General features: G+C 42.3%; 1 protein-coding gene across 1 annotated transcript in view; it reads right to left on the reverse strand.

Annotated features, from left to right (window-relative positions):
- Nucleotides 1-6,277, reverse strand: part of pappa2 (pappalysin 2) — a 77,522-nt gene extending 71,245 nt beyond the window's left edge. The window contains exons 1-2 of the mRNA XM_083991515.1: nucleotides 5,175-6,277; nucleotides 653-885 (exon numbers count right to left, since the gene is read on the reverse strand). Of these exons, the coding sequence (XP_083847641.1) occupies nucleotides 653-885; nucleotides 5,175-6,165 (1,224 nt within the window). The 5' untranslated portion in view covers nucleotides 6,166-6,277. The remainder of the gene's footprint in view (nucleotides 1-652; nucleotides 886-5,174) is intronic.
- Nucleotides 6,278-12,401: the final 6,124 nt, after the last annotated feature.

Genomic DNA, 12,401 nt, shown 5'->3' on the forward strand with positions numbered 1-12,401 from the left:
AAGTGTATAATCGCTATAAAATAAAATCCATTTGGTTTTCATAGACTTATAATTCTTTTATATACATATAGCAAGGGTCTTGCTTAGAGAGTGACGCCATCTTGTGCCGCCATGTTTGTATGGAATGGAAAATCCAGAGAGCACATTTCAAGAGTTTCACTTTTATAAATAAACAATATAATTATTTAATAGATAAATAATAGAATCAGAATGCTAGATGTCACTGTTTTCTCCTCATTTTGTACACTGGACCTTTAAACCCACAACACTTAAAACATCAAAGAAGAGTTATATATAGGACCCTGACAATATTTTGGAATTTTCATCCATGTTGGCCCATAGGATAAATGTAAAAGTTCACCATAACCTAAGCATTATTATATACTACATTATATAATATATATTATATTTAATATACTACTTGTATACTGTTTTCATTGTGAGTCTCTTCTGCATTATGTTGTCAGTTAAAGTTGTCAATCTCTCCTCTGTCTGATTCTGATGGAGGGGAGGAAAGCCCTGACCTTGGAAACAGATGAAGATCATTCTTATCACTGTATCTCAGAGATCACGAAACTAAAAGGGAAGCAGAGGTAAATGACCCAAACCCAAAGTGTCAGCCAAAGTTCAACCATGCACCAAGACCACACACCTTAGCTCCATCAACATACAGGCTCATGTTGTGGCCGTTGTAAGTGGCCATCAGGTGGGTCCAGGCACCGGCTCTGTATCGGTGATGACTATAGACGGTGGTAGATTTGACAGCCCGATCTGTCCGAAGGGTGAAGTAGAACCTTGCGTCTTTGGTACCATCTGGTTCCACGGTGCGGATGCCCACTGACCAGCCCTTCTCACTCAGTGAATGGGAACAGTTATCAAACACACCTACAGCAGAGGGAAAGTGATGAAAATAAATTATTTAGAAGAAGAAAAAAACACTTGTGGAAACCATGTACTAATAAGTACTATAGTAATACCGCTCAGTCAAAGGACTCCAAATGGTCAATGCCCTCCGGATAATGAATAAATAAACACACTAACAAGCAATCTGTCCAAATGATCGCAGCTCTGTGGACCGGGGGAGAGAGAGAGAGATATAGGGAGAGTGTGTAAGACAGATACAGAGAATAGACAGAGCCAGAAACAGCAGGAGAGAACAGAGAGGGGAAGAAGGACGGAGGTATTTCACTCAGCCAAAGCAAGGCCGTGATGTTTCCATCTGCTGTTGCAACAGACACACACAGATCCACATCTGCAGCCCAGATGTCTAACACTGGGACAGCGAAGGGTCAGGGAAACCCTTCACCCTCCTCGACACTGTACGTACGTGTGTGCATGTGTATATGTTTACTTGCATATGCGTGCATGTGTGTAAAATGGGCACCTGTAGCTAACTATCCCTAAGGATATTATTAGGATGTGAGCCAGTTGTGTGGTGAAACATTTAATTGTGGCTGAGAAGCTCTAATGAATCCTGCCAGTAAAATCCGTATAATCAACTGAATTAAATTGTTGTTGAATTAGATTTCATCGTGCAGTGTTTGTATATATCGCCTATTGTACCACGTGTAATTGGTGAAGGGGAATGAGAAACGCCTTAATAATAATGGCATTATTTTTTTTGGCAACTTGAAACAAGAGGATTTATGGGAAATGTGGTCTGTTGTGAAGCATAACATGACATTATAATACTGAGGTCAAAGATACTGATGTTTTAAAGGTGCATTTGTGGAGAACAGAACTAGCGGAAAACACATCACTGACTCTTCTGCTGTTCCCTCCACACATAGCCAATGAGAGTTTTCCATTGGCTGGATCATTGGATTATTGCTAAAAAAAACAAAAGTAAGATGTGTTACAAAAAAGAGGGTTATGATACTTAGATGAAAGGTTTGGCAAGATAATAAGAGTCACAAATTCCTTTCATGAGTTTTGTAACTGGTAACTAGGGCCGTTGTATAGGGGAGAAAGGTGATGATAATTCTAGGGGCCCAGCGTCCATAGGGCCCACAAAAAACCCCAGTGGTCTAATTTTTGTATGGCTGAATTATTCTGCATAAGACCCTGACTAATACTCATAGTAATGCTGTATTAGCATCAAAACAAAATAGGCAAAGTAAAAAATGATAATACATACGTAGTCTAAGAAAAAAAGTGGGAAAAGTCAGGGGCCCACTTTAGTATTCTTTCAGGGGGCCCAGAATTCCTAGCAACGGCCCTGCTGGTAACTAGAATGGTCACCTCACCAACCGGTCCGCTGTTCCTGAGTTATGATGTTGAAAAATGGCCAGATGTATGTAGAAGATTATGATGTCACAGTGAGGTTGACCTCTGACTATCTGGATATGAGATGTCATCACTTTGTCATTTTATCTCATTAGGCAATTAAACATTATTTTTCAGCCGGGTCTTCTTTATCAGGAATATAGTGACAGTGCCAGAGAGGCAGACAACATGCAGCAGAGGGCTGCGAGGCGGATTCAAACTTATGCCGCGGCGCTGCAGTTGGGACTAGGCCCAAGTGATACGCACTCTGTGAGGTGAGCTACCAGACCACCCCGTCCTGTATCAATTCTTGAGTTATGGACAAAAACATCTTTTGTCAGCTTTTGTGAAATTCTACCCAGTTCATCTTCGTGTGTTTGTGTCTCTGACGTAATGAAAATCCCTCTAGGCTTCTTCCCTGATATATCGTATTCTCAAGCACGTGAGGTCACGGTGACCCCCCCCTCACCTTTGACCTCTCTCCACCAAAGTCAAATCAGATCATCACTGAGTGCAAATGAATGTTTGTGCCAAAGCTGAAGAAATCAAGTTTGCTCAAGCCAGCAAACTGTTTTTTACCTCTTGCCTAAAACTGAAAATCAATTCCAGTGTTCAGACCCACGTCATTTACTCTCTTTGCATGGGGCGGCCCTTTTCCAACCTGTTTTCAACTTTTTTTTATTTATTGATTTTTCAACATTTTGTGGCTGTAATATATTTGAACCTTCTGTATTTTTGCAATCTGGCTGAATTTTCCAGAGTCATGCCGATACATTGGCCAATAATGGTCATTATACTAACAAATTACACAGTATCTCCACAAATATAAGCAGATAAATGATGTAAAATAATAACAACAACCTTCATGGTGCATCCCATATTAATGCAACACCTAAGGAAACATAAGAACAATGTCATCGTGACACTGTTTGTCAAACCACCCCTATCTGTTTACTACATTCTCTAACACATAGTCAAATATACATCGCTGACCAGCAGGAGTCAAACTAATGTCAATGCCACGTTCAGCTAAAACAATGGGGATTTGTTTTTCAGTGTATTTGTCAGATTCCTTAAGGACACTACAAAGAGATGGGCCTCAGCCACAAAATGCTGCCCTCACATAAGGAAGCAATGAGGGGAAAAGAGTAATGTAAGTAAGTAATGGAGTCCGATCTTTGATCAGAGTAAATGTGAGCAGACGTAACAGTTTGTGGTCTCCCTCACTATCTGGGCAGCTGCGGTGCTACATCATAGCATTTTCATCCTCTTCGATTTGTTTGATGTACTCTATGTGTTGTTCTGTCAAAAATGCGCAGCTTTTCAAACACAACATTCCTGCCGAAGGGAGAAAAAAAAACAGTAACGTTGATCATGTGAGAGACCCTGGTGGTGAAATGAAGGTTTCATAACGTCAAAGCGTCTCGCAGCCTCTGATCAAAATCAACAGAAACCCACAGACAAGCTAAGTATGAGGAGAGAGACTGAATGAAACACACCCTGGGAATTTTTCATGGTTATGTAATCACATATTCAGTCAGAGTCTGGGTATTGAATGAAAATACCATTTAATTCATTATGACAAAAAGATGTTATTGTCATCAAATACCTCACTATAGGCTATTGTGGAAGTTATTAGCTCAGTCTAAACACTTGTGAGGCTGCAATTACCTCTATTATTACCAGGCTCTGTGGAACTAGTAACCTAGTGTTTTTGTATACATTTAACAGGTATTATTCCTCACCACTACCATTACATATCATCATCATAACTTGCCTGCAAGTTTTTATTTATTTATTTAATCATTTACTTAATTATTATCGATCATTATCTGTATCGTTCTCATCATTACCAGTGATCAATCAATGGTTGCCCTCATCATTATGATAAGCATTATTTTGGTTGTAAATAATGTCATGTTTGTGTGACGTTGCTGCATCGGGCTGAATATCAAGGTAAACTTCAACACCACTCACTACTATTTAAAGAAAATAGAGTAATCACATTTAAATAAGCCAATGTTGTAGCTCCATTGAATTTGAACAGAATGAACACTGTGCTGTCAGTGGTGGTTGATGACTGTCTGACGACTGTTAGTACCATTACAGATGCAGGAAAGGAGGGAAAGTTCCACAACAATTTTCCAGAGCCAAAGCTGACATCCTCAGATTTCCTATAGTTTTGCTCCTCCTACAATCTAACCACTTAACTCAGGGTCATATAAATAATCAATAACTGACTTATATTATCAAATGGGCTAATAAAGTCAATCAAATAACCGATCATCTAATATTTCCAGCAGTAAATCATCATAACATCATCATGTATTCCTGAATTGCTGTCAGCATGTCTGCAGCAAAAAAAAAAAAAGAAAGAAACTGGGCTGGGAGTAAAACCTCGGATAAACCCTGTCTGACCTTTGCCGGGGAAACCAGCCTCCTGGGACCCGTATCTTTATCTTGGAAAGCATTTAACAAGAAAATGTCACACGGGATGAGACTGTTGTTAAAAGGGCAAATTCAAATGTTGTTAGGTTAGCAGCTGACACAAGCGATTTGTAACGACAGAGAACAAGGAACAGTGAGAAAGCATGAGCAGAAAGAGTTAAAGTAAAGGAGCTGGAAACTCGCTCGCCACTTCAAAGCAGAGGTTAGAACGGAGGCTGTATATAGGCAGATACAGTAACCAACAGGAATATAAATAGGCTACATATTTACTTATTATATAATAAGTGAAGCAGAATGAACAGGGCCAAGTCTAAAGTGACTTAATACACAGATTAGGTCAGTAAACAGAAGACAAGTGTGTGTTCAACTGTCACTAACTAAATGAGGCATCACTTGAGGCTGTGGGTCCAAATCTCATGGGGGAATTTTTTTGGGGGGAGACACGATCAGTTAACACCCACCTGCTATGACTGCAGGGTTGCTCTGCCCTCCCTCGGGCTTCACCCACAGCTCCAGGCTGAACTTGTCTCTCGGCAGCTCCACCCTTGCGCTCGGCTTCAGCTTCAGCTGCTCCCGTCGCCCGCTGAAGTACAGGGCGGTCATCCACGAGGGGGGCACCCGGAGCACCGGGCTGCCCCACGGAGACGAGCTGCCCGCGGGCACGCTCGCCGGCGGGTCCGCCTCTTCCACCTCCCCGGAGTAGTCCGCGGTACCGTCCTCCTCCTCCTCCACGGTCCCGGTCCCGGTCCCGGTCGAGGAGCGCTGGTTCCCATCTCCCGTCTCGTGCTGCAGCCTGTGGAGAACCTGGAGTCCCATAGAGTCCGTAGATTCGTCGCGGAAAACTTTCTCCCAGCCGGAGGTGCCGTCGACACTGCGAGCGAGTCTGGAGCGGGAGCCGCGGGGCGAGGCGCTCTGCCCGGCGTTTTTAGGCAGAGGCTTCCCGGGCAGCAGTGCGGCGGCGGCGGCGGCGGCGTCTTCTTGACGGACATGGTTTTTGTCTCTCCTGTCGTTTATGGAGCGTTTCTCATCCAGCCGCCCCGGCCAGCCAACATATCCACCCTTCGTTCCCACCGTCACATCCTCTGTGTCGCCCCAGCCTCCCCTCTCCTCAGCCCGGTGCGCCCCGGTGTCACCCCGTATACACCCTCCTGCACAAACCGCAGGAGCGCTCTCTGCAGCGTACAGTTGTCTGAGGCTCGTGTGCGTCCTCGGATGGACCGCTGGAGGGCGGTGTTGGGAAGGGGAGAGAGAGCGGGGCTGTCGGTGGTGGTGGTGGGACCTCCGGACGCCGGAGACGGTGCAGGGTTCACCTGCTAGCCTGGACAGCTCACGGTCCGCCCGCCGGGCCATGGCGCGTTTGTACCGGCTGAGCGCGTCGGAGCGAACCGGGTTGAGCAGCCACGTGTTAGTGATGAGGACGAGGAAGATGGCCAGTAGTCTGATCAACAACATTGTCTCAGGTTAGGCAAGGTAGCCTACTTTACAAAGGTGATTAAAAAAAAAAAATTTAGATGAAAAGGGGGAAAGATTGAAGTTATTAAAAGTCAACCCCTGGTTTCCAAGTCAGCAGGAAGAGGTCTCACTTGATTATTTTTGCGCACATTTCCCCAACAGTGAAGAAAATTTAGCTACCTAAGAAATTAAGACAAATGAAATATAAACTATCAGTGCATTCAAAGGGATCAAACTAATAAACGTCACATTCAATGTTTCTCACGTGGACTTATTGCGCATTGAGGTTCTTGGTCTATATTTGGTTTTAAGTTTTTCTTATTGTTGATTTTTTTTATTTTATTTTTTTGAATGAACACTCCTGGAGAAGCACAGGAAACATTCAGATCTTCAGCTAACTTAACCTAAATCCTTTGTTGGCGCAGCTGCAGTGGCTCTCCACTCCTGCACTTTGCGCGGAGCTTTAGGAGCGGAGCTTTACGTCCTCTCCATTCATGTTTACTGTCTGCGAAATATCTGCAGCCTCTGGCACTTTGTTTCTGCTGCAGGTAGAAAAATCAAAAATCAAACTTTCTGTCTGTCTTTCAGTAGGCTGAGCCCATGAGGTAAAAGAAAGATTTTTTAAAACGTCACTAGACTGATTTTTTATTTATTTATTTATTTTAAAAAATCATAAGAAACAGACTTATTTTATTACTGAGGAAAATGTGGACGCAGTTTCCTTGCATGAAGAAATCCGATATCACTCCATAGTGACTTTGCACAAAGCCTCTTATATTTTGTTACCTGACCATTGCGGCATCATTTATGCGTCTTGTTCCAAAATATGGCTGCAAGGTGAATCAGAGTAATAAAAAAAAAAGTCAACTCCAGAGGCAAATGAAGTGCAGTGCAAAGTGCCAGCTCTAAAATAGTTACCCTACTTGTTGAGCAGAAGCTTTCATAGATTTTTTTTTTTTTTTTTTTTTTTTTTTTGAGAAAGAATAGGAAAAAAAAAATCTTAGTCCATTAAATCATGGTTCGGCATCTGCGTGTCAGCTCCTCCTGGTATTGTTGTGCGTCTGTGAGCGCTTCAGAGAGTGACTTGCTGCTCCTCTGCACCGGTCCATGCAGTAGTTGTAATATCCTCCTCCATTCACTCCTCCATCTGTCCCCCCCCCCCCCCCCCTCTCTCTCTCTCTCTCGCTCTTTCTCTCAGTCTCTCTGTCGCTCTCTCCAAAGAGTTTTTTTTTCTATCAGGGAGCCCCTGCCCGTCCTGACATCACCGGTAGGGGAAGTGTGGTGGTGGTGGTGGAGGTGGAGGTGGAGGGTGGAGGTCCGGGAGGGGGTTACAGTTTATTTACCTATTTATTTTTCTTGTTCTTACCTCATGAGCCCATCCTCTCATCTTGGTGGGTATTCATATCCTTTGCTAAAGTTAAAGTAAGTGCACGAGCCCCCTGTGCCAAGTAAAAGTCTGGCATTCAAAATGTTATCATCAGCAGAATGAGGCGGTGGGATCCACTAGGTACACAGTCTACTGTATTGCAATATGAATCTGATGTACTTGGGTACTTGTATTTCTATGTGTAGGCCTATTGCCACTGCAATTTATAGGGGAATATATATTATTACACTTACATTTACTGACAGGTTTCAGTAACCAGTCATTTACTGATGAGTTACTGTATAGACAGATTGTAGGTCAACTTCTGAACAGTCAACACTAAATTCTAATTCTAATGGCAAAATGTTGTATTATAAAATTGCTGTCAATATGACAAATATTTATGACAGATACATATGCAACATTTTACAGTGTTGTATATTATTATGAGCTCATCATCGGTTTTGTGTTTGAAACATTAAATTACAAAGGAAACATTGAAGGAGTAAAATGTTTCATGTGTAAAAAAAAAAAAAAGAATTTGCTTGTTGAATGTGGTGGCTGTAAAGTAACATGAAATGGAAGTATTCAAAATCACACCTAAGTATAGTGTTTTAGCAAATAAACTGGTAACTAAGTGTGTTTGAACTCAACCTTGCTACCCTTCATCCGACCTCTCTCTCTCTCTCTCTCTCTCTCTCTCTCTCTCTCTCTCTCTCTCTCTCTCTCTCTCTCTCTCACACACACACACACACACACACACACACAAAATCCAGAGTGAAGGAGGTGAGGTTTGAGTAAACCTCTCCCTCCCTCTCCCCCCTTTTCCTTCTTTTCTCTTCCTCTTGCTCCCTCCCTTCTTCCCCCTCTCTCTCCCTCCCTTTCGTCTTGATCTACCTATCTCGCTCGCTCATGCTCTGGCTCTCTTCAGTGGTACCGCGCGGACAGGCACAACATCTGTCTCGCACATGAAAAGGTTTTTTTTTTTGCAAGCTTTTTATCATCCAAATATGCTACCTGCTTTGTTCCGAACTCTTGTGTTTGTGTGGGCTGAGGCAGGCCAGGCTGAAAAAACAGGGAGAGGAAGTATCAGGTGAGAAGGGAGAATAAAAGCAGGGGGGGACGTAGTGAGAAATGTATGATGGGATACTATATAAAGCTGTTTAAAGCTGAAGGTGGAAATAAAATAAAAAAAACATTTTAATACAATATATGAATCATAGTTTCTTATTGATGTGAATACAAAATCTTTCTCTAATAGGCCAATAATTGAAAAAAACAAAACAAAAACAATATACTAACCACTTGCATATATACACACAGATGTACATATATGGATACGCACAAATGAACAGATAAACTCAACTCAGGGTCCACTTGCACACTTCTGGAGCTTCCACCCACACCAGAGAGTTTGCTCAGTACAAGCAAACTCTTATGCTGGAGAAGACTGCTAGCTGAGGTAGAAAGCTCCCACAAAGTGCAAATAGGTGGACGCCTGAATGAAGTGAATACAATTTATGGCAGTGACTGTGTGGATGTAAATTCAAGGGAGTTGTGATATTCATATCTCACAATCAGCCTAAGTCACGGAGTGTCATACACTGCCAATCTGTGTTGAACAGTGGTGAAATAGATTTCCTATTATAGTCCTGTGTAGCCAGCAGAAGTGGTGACTGCAGAACAAAGTGTCATTCAATCTACTGTAATACCTCACGTTGATTAATAAATAAAAAAATCATTATACACTTTCTTTGTATGGAAAAAAAAAGCATTTCAGGCATGGTGGTACTGTATTCTTTAGCATCTGTGTGTTGTTGTATTTATCATGTATGGATCTGATGTTGTGACTCTTGAAAGATACCTTGCAAATGGAAAAATAGCTTTTGGCAACTTTCACAGGCCCTCCTAACTCAAAAGACAGGTGTACTCACTAAAATGTTTCCAGACACTGCAAACAAAATCTATACCGATCTTGAAAAATATTGTAAAACTTTATTGCTACAATAGACTGCCACCTGTTTGAAGACGTCTGCGTTTTATCACGTGTGGATTTTATCCACACATATATCTGTAGGCTCGGATTCAATGAATGTGACAAACACATCTTTTCGCAATGCGTCGTCGTCCTTTATTATTGACCTCAGAGTGGTCATTAAAACAAACAGTGGCCATCACGGGCAGTTGTTACTATTCCACACCTCATCAAATATTGGTCCTTCTCTCCCCCCACCCTCAAGATCCAACTATTTTTGTTGTCAGGCTCAATTTGCAAACAGGGCCCTGGATCCAGGCTGGAGATGGAGATGGAGGAGGAGGCCGCTGGCAGTTATGGCAGGGGCCCCCGAAGGGGCAAAAAAACTGTTCCTAAAGAGTGGGAGGCAGGAATTCCACAATCCCAGCCTGCCTGACTGAGGGATCTGCCTGCTAAACATTCAGCTTTTTCTGCTGGCAAAGTGCCCTTTGAAATCCAGCTGCAACTGTGTTGGAAAAAAAAAAAGAAACAAGAAATAGGAGGGGTGGGTTTTAAGAGAAGAGAAAGCAACAAAAAAAAGGGAGGGAAAGGGGGATGAAGGAGAAGAGACAGAAGATAAAGAGAGGAAGAGAGCGATAAAGGGGTGGGCAGTGTGTGGTAGAAAGAGAGAGAGAGAGTCTGAATGGGCATGCTCCACCGGGGCCTCACCCCCCACTGTAAGGAACCTCCACAGATTATCCTTCATCTGAGCTTGTCGGTCTTGACCTCACTGACCCTGAGGCCCACTCTCTGTCTTCCCTCTCTCTTTCACACACACTTTTCCTCTCTCTCGCTCTCTCACTCACTCACTCATTCATTCCTCCACACACCCTCATTATTTTCCCTGTGTCACTCACTCTTTCTCTTTTACCTCTCTGCCGCTCACTAACCTCCACTGCAACAACACCGCTGACCCTCCAGCTCCACCCTGCCAGCACCGCCACCACGCGCATTCCCCACACACACACACACAGACACACACCCTGGTTCCTCATGCAGAAAAGGGTGGGTGGGTGGGTGGGTGGGGGGGGACCCAATAGGAGAAAATCCAGGCTGATGTGCAGGACAAATGAGGAGGGAAAGAAGAAAAGGGGAGAAAGAAAGAAGGCAAGCTTTTCACTACCACTGGTGTAAAATAGAAAGGGGTGGGGGGAGAGGGGCAGAGGGGGACAAACGCAACCTGGTGTATATACAGTACAGTAGGCTACTGCAGGTGTTTTCCTCTGGGTGTCTCAGAGTCGTTGCAAGCGTTTAAATTATGAACTAAAGCTGATATTTGAAGTTCTGTGTAAATCACACACTCACTATCTTCACTCCCTAAAATATGGAAACCAGACATACGACACAAAAAAAAAAAATCAAAATTTCCAGTATAAAAGTTATCCATATTTTATTTTTTAGTGTGTTTAGTGACTGAAGTTTTGTGGATATTGAGTGAGCTTGAGCACTCTGACTTCATTTTGAGTCACATTGAATTACACCCAACATGATTGACCTGTGCAGCACACAGAAAGACATTTTACACGGTGGTCCTCTTCAGGGAAATTAATTTACCCTTCAATGTATCCAGTAGTTTTCCTCTTGCTGAAAAACTTATTTCACATCCTACCTGAGCTCCATAATGATACATATAAACTTCTTCCGCAAACAAAAACATGGGAAAATCCATGTTGTGCGTGCCTACATGGAGGACCCCTTGTTTGCCCATGTGGAGGTAAAAATGGAAAAGCAAGTAGCAGCCTGGATAAACTGTGAGCATGAATACGTTAGTGCTCCTTAGGTTTTATTTGCCAAGCTGCAGGTGGATGCTTGAATGACATGACGCTGTTTTTCTTGGCGCAGGCAGCGGCCGCACTTTGTGGATGTGACCTAGTTGCTTGTTTTTGATGTAAAGGCAATATCATCTGAAAAAAAAGGACAACCATGAGGAGGCACTCTGTATTTCTATGGAAGATTGGAGTCATTATAATATTCTTAGAGGTTTTTTTTCTCTTCATTTTATGCTCACGTTTTTTTTGTCTTTTAACAAATTTGTCATCCTAATGTGATATCTGAATAATAGCCTATCCCTTGTATTCATTTTAGCAACTGTTTGATCTTATGACTAAAGATATGAAACAAACATGAAACTTAGCCTATTTAATTATCTAAAACTATTTTATTAGGCTGACTTTGAAATAAAAGGGGAACCCTGATCCCAAGAACATCTTGTCTATACACTGAGTGATTTTAATACAATGTGACAAAAATGCTCTGTGACAAAATAAACAAAAATATGAATTCCATGACTTTTTTCTGGATTTTTCATAGCAATAAATGTAGATATGATTGGAAGCTCAAAACAATAGTAAGTATACCTTTGAGTTTAGATGACATCCTGTTTCTATAAGGGGTAAAAGGCAAAAAAGAAAAAGAAAAAAAAGGGTGGGGTGGGGGCAACCTTGCTCTTTATTTCAATTTGTGTAACACAGAGGTCTTCAACAGGGGGTCCGGTCCGCGAAGGGGCTGCAGGAGGGTCGTGGAATTTTTGGTTGATTAGACAATATTTTATTAGTTTCCACATTTATGTTTCAAATAAAAATGTCAACTGAATAGCTTGATTGAATAGCCTGCATGATTATCATGGAGTTGACAGACATGGTTGATATTGGCATTGGTATCAGTGAACAAGGTCTGTTTAGATGGCAGAGTCACCCTACTCACTGTAGCCTACACCTTTAGAAAAAACATGAATAGCATATAGGCTATGAGAAAGAAAAAGATAATTAAAAAGAAAAAAGAATATAGGCTATGAAGCTGTGTATTATTTGAATAGCTAGCCTACAAACTACATTTATAGCCTACTGGGCCCGGTTT

Source organism: Trachurus trachurus (assembly GCF_905171665.1).
Source record: "Trachurus trachurus genome assembly, chromosome: 17".
Taxonomy (NCBI): Eukaryota; Metazoa; Chordata; class Actinopteri; order Carangiformes; family Carangidae; genus Trachurus; species Trachurus trachurus.